Genomic DNA, 15,657 nt, shown 5'->3' with positions numbered 1-15,657 from the left:
TAAATCTCCTTCAACCTCTGAGATCCTCCAATTCTGGTCTCTTATCCATTCCCCACTTCCTTCCTTCCACCACTGGCAGCCAGGCCTTCAGAAATGTAGGCCCAACTCCTGGGATTGAATGGCTGACTTTAGCATGGAAAAACAGTGCAAAGCTACTAACCTGAAATGCGGGTTCACTTTCCTGAGCCTGGCATTGTACATTCACCAGTTCAACGAGTGAATTAATCACGGAACAATATCCATGGAATTTATACCAGGGGGTCTGTGAGAAAAGAGAAAAGAAGTTTTGAGGACCCCAGAATCAAAGAGTGAAATTCAGTCTGCTTTGAAACAACCAGTTTACAAAGTTTTCAGGGGTCAGGACAGTTATACGGAGAACATATATGTGCAGACACACAGCGATCATGGCCAGAGTTCTCTGGTCTTGCATGCTGCCATTGAGAACAAAAATATTGGTACTCAGCAGTGGGACTGGATAATCCCAGCTGCGGGCAGGGTCGGAGAATTCCAGCCCACAGGTAATTTATGAATGCAAATCATAAATTACGTAACTGATCATATTCACACATGTATGAACGTCCTGCATCAGATACATGGATGGCACATTGCACCAATCGATAAATGTATTGAGGATTGAGGGAGAGTTACTCTGTATCCAGCCAGTCCTGAACCTGAAGTCCAAATGGGTGAAATTGGTCTTCACCAGTGGCACAAAACAACTTCACCAGTTGGCAGCACTGATTAACACCATCCCATAAAGTAACAAGAAATGAACAGCCTGTATCGCATTACTGGCAAAGACTAAGTTCACTCCCAAAATACTGGCAATGGGGCAATGATCAATTCCCTAAATTCACATATCGCTCCTTCGTGGTTACAGAGCTTGACTGAAGAGTATCACATGCGCTTATTGCCATTTTATCTGAAATAGTAATACCTGAATCTGCTGATCCCACTGAATGAAGCTGCACTGCTGCTTGTTGAATTGATTCTGGTCTGCCAAGACATTTTGTTGCAGAATTAAAAAAATAATAGAAGCAAATGAGAACCATGTACAAATTTATTTCTACTCATTCTCGGGTATGCTGAAAAAAAGGCCAACATTTATTGCCGACCTCTGGTTGGCCTGAGTAAAAGTAATGTGCCTTTATATAGGGCATGATCACAGGACTATCCAAAATGCTTTACAGACAATAAAGTACTTCTGAAATGTAGCCACTGTTGAAATATAAGATATGTGGCAGCAAATCTACACACAATGTGGTAATGACCAACATCACAAACAGATTCTCTCAATCCCAGACTGGTGCCAGGAGAGGCCTGGAGCTGGTAACTAAGGAACAGGAGTTTAAACCAGGGGCAGAACACAATGGGCGGAATACTGTCATCTTTTGGCAAAATGTCAACTCAGGCGGGAAAAGCATAGTACGGCCACTGGCTGCACGCACGACTTGTCCCGCTATATGTTTTGGCACTTTGTCATAAAAAAAGGGTAGGGTCCCACAATGTCATGCTAGCAGGACCCCCTCCGGCCCTCCCAGCAACACAGAACTCACTCTGCTCCACCCCGCCACATAACTCCTTCTGCATCACCTCCCCACCCACCACAGAACCCCTGTCACCCTGGCACCTCCTGCAGAGACCTCCCCACCCTCTCCCCCAACCGAACTGACCCTGATACTTCCCCTGGCACTGGGCAGTGCCCATGTAGTTTCAAAGGGCAGTATTAGGGTCAGTGCCGGGGGCAGTAGCAGGGTACTGCCCATGGGAAATGTACTCAATTGCGTGCCACTGGAGGGTTCTGTTCACCCAGGTGCACGTCATGGGGGGATTTGTCGTGATTCATGTCTATGTGCAAATGGACATCCAAGGTGGGACATAGGCACATGGATGTAAATGGGGATCCCAACTTTTAAAGTCAAGATCCCCATTATGTCATTGGCGGGTTTGGGGGGCGGTTGCAGGGGAACAGTCAAGCAAGAAAATCCCGCTGCCTTAAAACTGTTTTAGGTTTTGTGAAGGGGAGGGCGTGTCTCACAAACTTGATCGAGTTTTTTGAGGAAGTGATTGATGAGGGTAGGGCAGTGGATGTTGTCTACATGGACTTCAGTAAGGCCTTTGACAAGGTCCCTCATTGGCAGACTGGTGAAAAGGTGAAGTCACATAGGATCAGAAGTGAGCTGACAAGGCGGATACAGTCAAAGAAGACAGAGGGTAGCAGTGGAAGGGTATGTTTCTGAATAGAGGGCTGTGACAAGTGGTATTCTTCAGGGATCAATGCTGGGACCTTTGCTGTTTGTAATATATATAAATGATTTGGAGGAAAGTGTAACTGGATTGTTTAGTAAATTGGAGGATGACACAAAGGTTGATGGATTTGTAGATAGCGATGAGGACCATCAGAGGATACAGCAGGATATAGATCAGTTGGACACTTGGGCAGAGAGATGGCAGATGGAGTTTAATCCAGACAAATGTGAGGTAATGCATTTTGGAAGGTCTAATAAAGATAGGAAATATACAGTAAATGACAAACCCTTAGGAGTATTGATAGGCAAAGGGATCCGGGTGTACAGATACGCAGGTCAGTGAAAGTGGCAATGCAAGTGGAGAAGATTGTCAAGCATATGTGCTTCCATTGTTTGCTGGAGCAGGCGGAGTGAAGGAGCAGTGAGTCAGGTAAGAAATTACCTGTGTAAAAACTGTTTAAATCATTTAAAAGCATTTTCGCGGGCTTTTTAGTGTCTAGTAAGAACTTACCTTGTAGAACTGTTAGATTCATTTAAAAGCATTTTCACGGGCTTTTTCTGTTTACCGCTTTAAGAATTCAAAGGGAGTGGATAGCAGGGATTTGTGGGTAAGCAGGCTTTTAAACAGCGCTAGGTTTAAAAGGAGGCCTGGTGTAGACAGCGGGCAGCGTCGGAGCGGGCAGCGGAGTGAGAGGGAAGCTGAGTAAGCTACTAGGGCTTAGGATCAAAGGGCTAGGGAGAAAAGGGCCAGGTAAGTTTGCGTTGAAATCGTTGCTCAATATTACTACAGGGAATAATGGAGGGGCATGTGATGTGCTGTTTCTGTATGATGTGGGAGCTGGTGGACCCCAGGGTCCTTCCCAGTGACCATGTCTGCAGTAAGTGCAGGTTGCTGGAGGAGCTCCAGCTCAAGGTAGATGAGCTGGCCTCTGAGCTACAGACACTGAGGCTCATCAGGGGGAGGGAGGGTGCCATTGATAATGGGGTGCAAGAGACATCCACCCCCCCTAGACTGGCTAACTCTAAGGGTCAGGAACAGGAGGGGGCTGCTGAGAGGAGGAAGGAGGGTGGGGACCGGAGGAAGGAGGGTGGGGACCTGAGGAAGGAGGGAGGGGACTGGAGGAAGGAGGGTGGGGACCGAATGCCTCAGCCTCTCAATCTGCATAACAGGTTTGAGGTTCTTGCTTCCAGTGTGGACAAGAACAAGGGCTGTGAGGTTGGTGAGCAAACTGCACACAGTACAGTGATGCAGACACAGGACATAGGCAAAGAGAAGGTGAAAAGGAACGTAGTAGTAATTGGGGATAGTGTGGTTAAGGGTATTGACACTGTCCTTTGTCACAATGACAAAGTGCACAGAAGGGTGTGTTGTCTGCCTGGTGCTCGGGTCCAGGATGTCACATCTGGGCTGCAGAGGAACCTGGAGTGGGAGGGTGAGAATCCAGTCGTTGTAGTACATGTGGGTGCCAACGACGTAGGCAAAATGCGAACTGAGGATCTGGGGAGGGAGTATGAAAAGCTGGGAATGGAATTAAAAAGTAGAACCGACAAGGTGGTTATCTCCGGATTACTGCCTGAACCGTGTGCAGATGGGCGTAGGGTTGATAAGATTAAGGAAGTAAATGGGTGGCTCAGGGATTGGTGTGGGAGGAATGGGTTTGAATTTATGGGGCATTGGCACCAGTATTGGGGTAGGTGGGACCTGTTCAGGTGGGATGGGGTTGGTCTGAACCGTGCTGGGACCAGAGTCCTGGCGAATCGTGTAGATAGGACTGTAGATAAGGCTTTAAACTAATTAGGGGGGGGAGGGTGCGAGGGTAGGTGAAATTACGGGGTCTAAAGTAAAGGAGAGGGTACAGGTAAGGGAAGAGGCCAAGGATGTCCCAATAATAAAGGGAGTAGGGGGCATGAGTAAGGTTGGTGGCGTTCTGGCAAATAGGGTCCAGGTGAAGGCTGGGATGAAGGCACTTTATCTGAATGCGCGAAGCATTCGGAATAAAGTGAATGAGCTGGTGGCGCAGATCAGCACAAATGGATATGATCTGGTGGCCATTACAGATGTGGCTGCAAGGTGACAGGGACTGGGAGCTGAATGTACAGGGGTATCAAGTGTTTAGGAAGGATAGGCGGGAGGAAAAAGCGGGGGGGCGCGTAGCTCTGCTGATTAAGGATAGCATCAGGGTGGTAGTAAGGGATGATATAAGAGCCAAAGAGCAGAAAGTGGAATCGTTGTGGGTGGAGATTAGGAACAGCAAAGGGAGGAAGACGCTGGTGGGTGTCGTCTATAGGCCCCCAAATAATGATCTGGAGGTGGGGCGGGCTGTTAACGCACAAGTAAATGCGGCGTGCAGGAATGGGACGGCGATAATTATGGGGGATTTCAATCTACATATTGATTGGTCGACCCATGTTGGACGCGGTGGGCTTGAGGAAGAGTTCTTGGAATGCTGCCGGGATAGTTTCCTTGAACAGTGTGTGTTGGAGCCGACGAGGGAGCAAGCTATCTTGGATCTGGTGTTATGTAATGAGGCAGGTAGAATTAGGGACCTTGTGGTGAAGGAAGAGTGATCATTGTATGGGGGAGTTTCTGATACAGATGGAGGAGGAGAAAGTGGGTTCCCGGACATGTGTCCTTTGTTTGAACAGAGGGGAATATGATAGGATGAGAGAGGAATTGGCGAATGTTGATTGGGGGAGCGCGTTGGAAGGTAGGTCTGCTGAGGAACAGTGGAGGATCTTTAAGGAGATCTTTCTTGGTGCTCAGCAGAAATTTATTCCGATGGTTAAAAAGGATCGTAGGAGGAGAGATAATCAGCCGTGGATAACGAAGGAGGTAAAGGAAAGTGTTAAATTAAAAGCGGATGCGTTTAGAGTAGCTAAGAGTAGTGGGCGAGAAGAGGATTGGGAGAGGTTTAAATGTCAACAAAGATTGACAAAGAAGTTGATAAAGAAGGGTAGGATAAACAATGAAGCTGGGCTAGCGCTTAATATAAAAAAGGATAGTAAGAGTTTTTATAAATATATAAAAAGGAAGAGGCTGACTAGGGTGAACGTTGGACCCTTAGAGGATGAGAGGGGGGACTTAGTGGTAGGGGATGGGGAAATGGCTGAGACCTTGAATAACTTTTTTGTTTCGGTCTTCACGGAGGAGGACGTGAATAATTTGCCGGGTGTTAGCGATGGAAAGATGGTAGGAGTGGAGGGCCTGAATGACATTATTGTTACTAGAGAGGCAGTGCTCGACAGACTGGAGGGACTGATTGTGGACAAGTCCCCAGGACCGGATGGAATGCATCCAAGGGTTCTGAAAGAAATGGCGGAGGTGATAGTGGATGCCTTGGTGATTATTTTCCAAACCTCGCTGGATTCCGGGGAAGTGCCGGAAGATTGGAAAACGGCTAATGTTACGCCGTTGTTTAAGAAGGGTGGCAGGCAAAAGGCAGGGAATTATAGGCCGGTTAACGTCTGTTGTAGGAAAAATGTTAGAATCCGTGATAAGGAGAAAATAGCGAGGCATCTTGAGAAGAATTGTTTGGTAGAGCAGACGCAGCACGGTTTCGTTAAGGGGAAGTCGTGTCTGACGAATTTATTGGAGTTCTATGAGGATGTGTCTCGGGCGGTGGATAGAGGAGAGCCGGTGGATGTGGTGTTTCTTGATTTTCAGAAGGCGTTTGATAAGGTGCCGCACAAGAGGTTATTACAGAAGGTCAGGGGGCATGGAGTTGGGGGTAGGGTGTTAGCGTGGATAGGGGATTGGCTGTCAAATAGGAGGCAGAGAGTGGGGGTCAATGGGTGCTATTCGGATTGGCGGTTGGTGACTACTGGAGTGCCCCAGGGGTCGGTGCTGGGGCCTCAGCTATTTACCATTTATGTAGATGATCTGGAGGAGGGAACCGAGTGTATGGTGTTGAAATTTGCTGATGACACCAAGATTGGTGGAACAGCAAATTGTGCGGAGGGTGTGGAAAGTCTGCAGAAGGATCTAGATAGGCTGGGCGAATGGGCCAGGAACTGGCAAATGGAATTTAATGTTGGCAAGTGTGAAGTTGTCCACTTTGGTAGGAATAATGGTAGGAAGGACTATTACTTACGTGGCGAAAAACTGCAGCATGCGACGGTGCAGAGGGACCTCGGGGTCCTTGTGCATGAGTCGCAAAAACCCAGCCTGCAGGTGCAGCAGGTGGTCAGGAAGGCGAATGGAATGCTGGCCTTCATAGCGAGGGGGATTGAATATAAAAGTAGGGAGGTCTTGCTGCAACTGTACAGGGCACTGGTGAGGCCGCAGCTGGAGTACTGTGTGCAGTTTTGGTCGCCCCACTTACACAAGGATATTTTGGCCTTGGAGGGAGTGCAGAGGAGGTTTACTAGGCTGATACCGGAGTTGAGGGGGTTGAACTATGAGGAGAGGCTGAGTAAACTAGGCTTGTACTCGTTAGAGTTTAGAAGAATGAGGGGAGATCTCATTGAGACATATAAGATGATGAATGGGATGGATAGGATAGAGGTGGAGAGGCTCTTCCCGCTCAGAAAGGACAGTAGGACTAGAGGGCACAGCCTCAAGATAAAGGGGGCACGGTTTAGAACAGAGTTGAGGAGGAACTTCTTCACTCAAAGGGTGGTGAATCTCTGGAATTTTCTGCCCGTCGAAGTGGTGGAGGCTGCCTCACTAAATATATTTAAGACGCGGGTTGATAGGTTTTTGATAGGCAAGGGGATTAAGGGTTATGGGGAGAGGGCGGGAATGTGGAACTGAGACACGACAGATCAGCCATGATCTTATTGAATGGTGGGGCAGGCTCAAAGGGCTAGATGGCCTACCCCTGTTCCTATTTCTTGTGTTCTTCTGTTCTTATGCTTACCTTCATCAGCCAGGTTGTTGAGTTTAAAAATTGGCAAGTCATGTTGTAGCTTTATAGAACCTTAGTTAGGCCGCACTTGGAATATAGTGTTCAATTCTAGTCACCAGACTACCAGAAGAGTGTGGAGGCTTTGGAGAGGGTACAGAAAAGATTTACCAGTATGTTGCCTGGTAGGGAGGGCATTAGCTTTGAGGAGGGGTTGGAGAAACTTGGTTTGTTCTCATTGGAGCGACAGAGGTTGAGGGAGACCTGATAGAAGTCTACAAGATTATGAGAGGCATGGGCAAATTGGATAGTCAGAAGCTTTTTCCCAGGGTTGAAGAGTCAATTACTAGGGAGCATAGGTTTAAGGTGCGAGGGACAAGGTTTAAAGGAGATTTTCGAGGCAGATTTTTTTACACAGAGACTAGTGGGTGCCTGGAACTCATTGCGGGGGGAGGTAGTGGGAACAATTACAGTAGTGACTTTTAAAAGGCGTTTTGACAAGCACATGAATAGGATGGGAATAGAGAGATATGGTCCCCGGAAGGGTAGGGGGTTTTACTTAAAAAGTCGGGCAGCATGTCAGTGCAGGCTTGGAGGGCCGAAGGGCCTGTTCCTGCGCTGTAATTTTCTTTGTTCTTTGTTCCCACTCAATTCTCTGCACACCCCCTCAGCTATTCCCACCTGTCCCTGAAAATGGGGGCAGTGCCAGAATTTCTGTTCATCCACTACGACATGCCAAATAAACAATCTGATAATTTAGCAAGAGTGGAGCAATCAAGAGGAATCAAGAATCAAAGTGAGATAGAACACCATGTTGTTCATGTACATGTGGGAACTAATGCTCTCCTTTAGGATGGCATTGCCGGGGGCAGCATGTTGATGAGAAAAAGTAGGGATCCAAGCATGGATCCTTGGGGCACAGGTAACACTGAGAGAGCAAGGATGAGAAACCATTGCAAATGAATCTCTGGCTATGACAGTATAAAGAAGAATGGAACTATGGTAGAACAGATCCACCCCAGGTCAGCAGTGGGAGGCAATGAAGGAGGATGGTGTGGTCAACTGTGTCAAAGGCTGTGCATAGTTTGGAAAGGATAAGGAGTCACATCGATGCCACAGTCACATTGGATGTCATGTGTGACTTTGTTAAGAGTCGTTTTGTAATGAGACGGAATAGAAAGATGATTGGAGGGATTCAAGCATGGAATGCAAGGTACATGTTGGAACGCGGGGAGATGGAGAGTGCATACATGAAGGTATTTGTAAATGGTGAAATGGATATTTTGCGAGTGGATTCCATGGTGATCGATAAGGTCGGGGCTCTTGATGGTGCAATGGTTTTAATGATGGCCTGAAGAAAGAATTTTGGATATGTTAGTGTTGAGGTACAATGGTTAGCTCTGCTGCCTTACAATATCAGGGCCACGATTCAATTCCCACCATGGGGGAAGTTTGCACATTCTCCCCATGTCTGTGTGGGTTTCCTCCAGGCGCTTCAGTTTCCTCCCAAAGTCCAAAGATGTGCATATTAGGTTGGTTAGCCATGGTAAATTGCCCCTTAGTGTCCAAAGAAGTGCAGGTTGGCTGAGTAAATACGTGAGGTTACAGGGTAAACCTGGGTCGGTGCAGGCTAGATGGGTCAAATGGCACTGTAGGAATTCTATTCTATAATTCTTAATAAAGATGATAGGAATTTCCAACTGGTTGGGCTTGAAACTGAGAGTGACACAATGGTGGAGTTCAATGATGCTTCAGAGGAAGAGCAGGCACTCTGGGTGATGGATAGTGATAAGGTACTCTATAACAGTTTGCACTAGTGCAATATCTTTCATACAGAGGATACAGAGGTTATCGAGCTGTTTTAGTTTTCCTGAGTACCATCAAGAATAACTTCCACACTAAATTTCATGCAGTGTTACAATTGAGAGATTGCTGATGTTCTTTTTACCAATACAGGTGTTATTGACACAGGTGTAGCTTCCAGGTGTATTTGTACAGATTTCCTGAGCACCACATGGATCTTTAAGACACTCGTCAATATCTGAAACCAGAAGAATCACATTAGTGTTTACCTTATGTCTGCAAAATCACAGTCACGTTAATAAAACCCTCTTTCTGGTCTAAATACTTTGAATAGAGAAAATACAATGGGCCCCTCATGGCATGTTTTGTGGCAGCTTTCCCACCACCATTAACGAAGCTTCCCATTCTATGTACCCATCATTTCCAGGAAACTCATAGCTTCACCACCAGCGGAATTTGGAGATCCCACTGACAAGATCAGCCAGAAAATTCTAGCCAATGTTCAGGATAATGTTTTGGATCATGCAGATGGTTTTAATTCATAATTCTTCACAGGTTAACAAAACTATGTGCTATCATAGTGCTGCCCAATAATAAATACAAAAACAACTTATATTCACTTAGCAGCTTTAATGTAACAGTCCAAAGTGCTTCATGTTGTAAAACAAAGTATGACACCGAGCCACATAAGACGACGTTAGGTCACAGAATCGGTGAAAGAGTTTTAGGGAATTATTTAAAGCAGGGCAACAAGGTAGTGAGGAGGAGAGAATTCAAAGCTGGGGCAGGGGCATTTGAAGGCATGGCCACCCATTTTCTTTTTCATTCCTTTATGAGATGTGGGCATCACTGGCTGGACCAACATTTATTCCTCATGTTTAATTGCCCTGAAACTGAGTGGAATGATGGGCCATTTCAGAGGTCAATCACATTGCTGTGAGTCTGCAGTCCTTCCCTAAAGTGACATGACTGAGCCAGATGGTTCAACAACAAGCAATGGTAATTTTGTGGTCATTACCACAAATAGCTTTATATTCCAGCTATGCTGATTGAAATTCCATCAGCTGCCGTTGAGGGATTTGAACCTATGGAACTAACTGGTGCCTCTGGAATATTAGCTGAGTGGCACTACCAATAGATCGCAGTCTGAGCTAGTGAAGCAATTATAATTAGGAATGCACAAGAGGTGAAAATTAGAGGAACTCACATATTTGGAGGGCTGTAGGTCTAGAGATTATACAGCTTGGGAGGGACAATGCTTTGGAAGAATTTGAAAATGAAGTCAATGTAGATGAGCGAGCACAAGGTGAATGGGACTCTGTTTTATATTCATTTACACAATGTGGGTGTTACTGCCTAGATTAGCATTTATTGCCCATCCCTAGTTGTCCCTTATAAAGGTGGTGATGAACTGCCTTCTTGAACTGCTGCAGTCCATGTGATGTATGTATACCCACAGTGCTGTTAGAAAGGGAGTTCTAGGATTTTTGACCCAGTGACAGTGAAGGAACAGCCAGTATATTTCTAAGTCAGGATTGTGAGTCCCAAATCTATCAAATCTTTTTAAATACCTGGGTTTATAAACTTGGTAGCAACAGTCACATCTGTGGACCTCTGTTCTAAACACAGTAAGAAGCCTGACAACACCAGGTTTAAGTCCAACCGATTTATTTGATAGTAAACTCACAAGCTTTCGGGGTTTGTCCCTTCGTCAGGTAGAACTCTCCATTCACCTGACGAAGGGACAAACCCTGAAAGCTTGTGAGTTTACTATCAAATAAATCAGTTGGACTTAAACCTGGTGTTGTCAGGCTTCTTACTGTGTTTACCCCAGTCCATCGCTGGCATCTCCACATCATGACCCCTGTTCTGCCAGGCTAACCATTTTCTAATATTTCGCCTTTCATTTTTGCCTCTAACACATGAGTAGTGTGGATGTATTCATTACAAGGCTTTGGTTACTTCAAGTGCCAATTTGGCTTGGTGGGTAGCTCTCCCATCTTGGGTGCTGAAGTGTATGGATGAAAATCGGCACTCAGCAGTTCAAAATAAATACATCTATGAAAATAGCAGAATAGATAATACGGAAAGACAATAGCATCTTATGTTTTATAAATGGATGCAAAAGGCATGATGAACTTGGATAAGGCATCGTTATAGTGCTGCGTAAAATTTGCAAATCCCATTACTGAAACAAAATTAGAGCAGTGGTGGGCAACCTGTGGCCTGGGAACCAAATGCAACCCATCTGTGGTGTTGGGGTGCAATGTTCGTGGGGAGGAGTCACAGATCTCCCAAGATCTCCCAATAGGGAGAGTGCTCAGCAGCTGGCTTCCCAGCAAGCTGACACTCTAGCCCATCCACTTTACTGGCGAGAATTATATTGCACAGAGAATTGTAAATTACCTTGCTGGAAAAACAGGCAAGAAAACCTCCCACTTTCTTACCCATTTTGCACTTTGGATTATTCTGAGAAAAGTGTATATTAAATGTATTCAATCTTGTTCAAGGATCAAAGTTGGTTAGCATTTCAATCTTGCGGCTGACCGAGATGAAGGAGGGCCACTCACTAGCCTAGGTTGCCCATCACTGCATTACAGCTATGAAGGAAAGGGGATAAAGATTGTCTAGGCTGATTCCTCAGATAAAGATTGTCTTATGAGAAAGGTTCGAGCAAGCTGGATCTATACTCATTGGAGTTTAGAAGAATGAGAGTTGACCTTCTTGAAGCTTATAAGACTCTGAGGGGCCTTGACAGAGTAGATGCTGAGAGGAATCTAGAACTATGGGGCACTTTTTGAAAATAAGATTAAGAAGTGTCTCGATTAAGAAGGAGATGAGAAGAAATTTCTACTTGAAAAAAGGTATACTGGCACTGGAGGGGATGCAGAGGAGATTCACTAGGTTGTTGATTCCAGAGTTGAGAGGGTTGGCTTGTGAGGAGAGACTGAATAGACTTCGGCCATCCTCATTGGAATTCAGAAGAATGAGACGAAATCTTATAGAAACATATAAGATTATGAAGGGAATAGATAAGATAGAAGCAGGGAAGTTGTTTCCACTGGCAGTTGGGACTAGGGGGCATGGCCTCAAAATAAGGGGCAGCAGATTTAGGATTGAGTTGAGGAGGAACTTCTTCACACAAAGGGTTGTGAATCTTCAGAATTCCCTGCCCAGTGAAGCAGTTGAGGCTACCTCATTGAATGTTTTTAAGGTAAGGATAGATAGATTTTTGAACAGTAAAGGAATTAAGGGTTATGATGAATGGGTGGTAAGTGGAGCTGAGTTTATGAAAAGATCTTATTGAATGTTGGAGCAGGCTCGAGGGGCCAGACAGCCTACTCCTCCTCCTAGTTCTTATGTGCTTATTATGTTCTTATTAGTTTCTGCAATTCTCTTCCAGAGAGAGCAGTGAAGACTTGGTCATTGAATATATCCAAGGTGGTGTTGGACAGATTTTTGACTGACAAGGGAGTCAAGGGTTATGAGGGACAGGTAGGAAAGTGAAGTTAAAACCTTAATCCGAACAGCCATAATCTTATTGAATGGCAGAACAGGCTCGATGGGCCAACTCCTGCTTCTATTTCTTCTGATCTTAAGTCACTGGTTTTCATAGCCATTAAGACCTGTCTCTTTATTTAAAACAGGTCTCTCTTGTGAATACTCCATAGAGGACCTAGCAGATTGTTGTGATTACAGCAAACTCCATAGGACATAAACATAGGAAATTAGGATCAGACTTCCTATCATGCCTCCACCATTTAATAAGACTTTGGCTGAACTTTTACATCAGCTCCATTTTTACCCATCATCCCTGCATTCCTGATTCTTTTCTTCTTCAAATATCTATCCACACAGTCTTGTGATATATTCATCGGCTAAGCAACCACAGGTCTCTGGGATTAAGAACTGCAAAGATTCACAATGCTCGGAGTGAAGAAATGTCTTTGGATCTCAGTCCTAAATGAGCAACACCTTATCCTGAGACTGTAAGTCTATGTGGTCTATCACAAAATATTTTTTCATAATTTTTATTTCCTGGAGTAATATAAATATTGCATGGGATTTTACAGCCTTGCTCATCCCAAAATCATAAAATCCCACCTGAGGTCAACGAACCTTCCCATTGTCCACCCCTCGCCCGCTCCAATTCCCATGGAGAGCGGGGCAGTAAAATTCCAGCCATGATGCGCAAATGTCCGACTCACCACTACACCTTGATGAAAATGCACTCGCTCGTGATTCATGCAATCCATATATTTTCCCACAGCTACAAAACTTATCCATAGGTGCAGAGAAACATCTCATATTTACAGTACACCAGTTAATCTGAATGTTTCTTCTCAAACCACATGCCCAGTCTGAAACAAAGAGAAGCAGAGTTACAAGAGTCTTTTCATTTATTTGTTGAATTGAATTGAGCGATTATTTTAACCTGGGTGTTAAAGGGCTTGATAATCATGGACTTGTATTGATCCCAACTGATGAATCTTCCCCAAAGGGGTTCATAGTAATTCAAAAAAGACCAGCCACATAAATGGCAAAGTGACTAGAGCAAGTCATAGGCTGAGTAATCTATGACAATCAGCTAAACCCTTGATTTCACAAAGCCTCTCCACCACCAACAAAGCACAAGTCAAGAGTGCGTGGGAATACAAACCACTTGGAGGAGGGGTGAGGAGGATGAGGTACCTTTTGCTTCACATGACCACCTCAACTCCACCTCAGGTCAGTGACACTAATTCACTGCTGCCATCCTTTGCTTTGGTATCATTCTCGCAACATTTGCTGCATTCTGTTAAGCTCAGCAACTTTAGGAAGGATTTCCAGGCCTTAAGATAGTGTTCAGAGGAGATTGACTCAAATGGCGAGTGTGCAGAGGAGATTTACTCAAACTGCACCATGGATGAGGGAATTCAGGTGCACGGTGAGATTAGAGAAATTGGGATTATTCTTCTTAAAGCAGAGAAGGTTAAGGGGGGGATGTCTAATTAGAGGTGTTTAAAATCATGAAGGATGATTGATGAAAAGCTCTTTCCGCTTTTAAAAGGAACAAAATTCAGAGGATCCAGATTTAAGGTGTTTGGCAAAAGAGCCAGAAGTGAGATGAAGAGAATTTTTCAATGCATTGAGTGGAAAAGATCTGTAACAGTGACTAAATGCTTATTGTACTGGATTGCTAATCCAGAGGACCGGACTCTTATTCAGGAGCATGAGTTGAAATCTCATCATTGGAGATACAGATTATCACTTACATAAATCGGGAATTAAAAAACCATTCTCAGTGAGGGTGATTAATGACATGACTTACGTTTCTTGTAAAATCCATCCAGTTCACTAATGTCCTTCAGGGAAAGAAAACATAGGGCACGAATTTCCCAGAAATCAGCAAAGGCTGATTGCAGGTGTGAAAAGCGGCAATGAAGTTGATGACAGCAATGGCAGCTTTCTCCACCACATAGGAGATAGGCCAGAGGAGAGGGCCTGGGTAAGATACTCTGTCAGAGAGTCAGTGCAGACGCGATGGGCTGAATGCCATCTTTTTGCAATGTAGGGATTCTATGATAGTTCAGCTCTTTGGGAAAAAAAGCTTCAAGGGTCAGGTTCTACGATGTGTTGCTGGCAGGGTTCCTCTGATTCACCTGCCCAATCGGCAATTTAGAAACGCAAAGATCAGGGCATCATTTTTAAATGCCATCCTACCGCACAGCAACAAAACAAGTTAACCCTGAAATCTCCTCAGCACCCCAACCTGGACACACCCCCAGAACTGCTTGGACAGTGCTTGGGCAACCTGCATCTGGGAAGTGTCAGGGGTGCCCAGGCAGCACCAGGACAGTGCCTGGTCATGGTGCTCTCCAACCATTCCCCCGCTCCACTGCACTCACTAGAGCTTGTCTTCAAAGACTAGTCATGCTTCACGCTGCTGTGGATGGAACCTTTGACCTAGGAGTGAATCATTCCAGCCTTACAATGATGTGTTAGTTTATTCGACACCGGGAAACGTGACCTGTCACTGATGAGGGGAGGGGGCAATCGCGTTTACACTGACTTGAAACATGATTTTGGCCTTCACACGATATTTTCCACTCCCATCACCAAACTTACCCAACTCAAACAAGAGCAGAAAATCCCAACCGTACACTGGTCTGTGTGAGAAAAACTGACAAAGGACTGCAGAAACTCCAAAGGCAACTCACCACCATCTTGGCAAGAGAAATTGGGGATGACCAATAAATGCTGGCCTTGCCAGCAACTCCTGCATCCCGTGAATTCATAAAAACAAGTGTGAACTTTTGTACCAAAGTTCATCTATCTTTTATTAGGGGTGGAAATCCATTAAACAACTTTGTTTTGTTCATTCTTTCACAGGATGTGGGAGTCACTGGCTAGTCTGGCCTCTATTGCCCAGCCCTAATTGCCCTTGAGAAGGTGATGGTTAGCCATCTTCTTGAATCACTGCAGTCCCTGTGATGTAGGTACACCCACAGCTCTCTTAGGGAGGAAATTCCAAGATTTTGACCCAGCAACTCTGAAGGAACAGTGATATAGTTCCAAGTCAGGATGGTGAGTGACTTGGAAGAGAACTTACGGGTGGTGGTGTTCCCATGCATCTATTGCTCTTGTCCTTCTAGGTGGTAGCAGTCATAGGTTTGGAAGGTACTATCGAAGAAGCCTTGGTGAGTTGCTACTGTACATGGTGACTGTACGTAGTTCATACTGCTCCCACAATATGTCAATCGTAGACGGAGTGAATGTTA

General features: G+C 45.2%; 1 protein-coding gene across 1 annotated transcript in view; it reads right to left on the bottom strand.

The window, feature by feature from the left end:
* Positions 1-15,657, bottom strand: part of LOC145360972 (adhesion G protein-coupled receptor E3-like) — a 48,022-nt gene that overhangs the window by 18,906 nt on the left and 13,459 nt on the right. Inside the window, exons 5-8 of the mRNA XM_080216479.1 lie at positions 13,105-13,257; positions 9,042-9,134; positions 938-996; positions 161-262 (exon numbers count right to left, since the gene is read on the bottom strand). Coding sequence (XP_080072605.1) covers positions 161-262; positions 938-996; positions 9,042-9,134; positions 13,105-13,257 — 407 coding nt within the window. The remainder of the gene's footprint in view (positions 1-160; positions 263-937; positions 997-9,041; positions 9,135-13,104; positions 13,258-15,657) is intronic.

This window comes from Carcharhinus amblyrhynchos, chromosome 33 (genome assembly GCF_965287045.1).
Source record: "Carcharhinus amblyrhynchos chromosome 33, sCarAmb.v2.hapA, whole genome shotgun sequence".
Taxonomy (NCBI): domain Eukaryota; kingdom Metazoa; phylum Chordata; class Chondrichthyes; order Carcharhiniformes; family Carcharhinidae; genus Carcharhinus; species Carcharhinus amblyrhynchos.
Note: the sequence above shows the minus strand (reverse complement) of the source record. Positions and strands in the feature narration are given on the sequence as shown.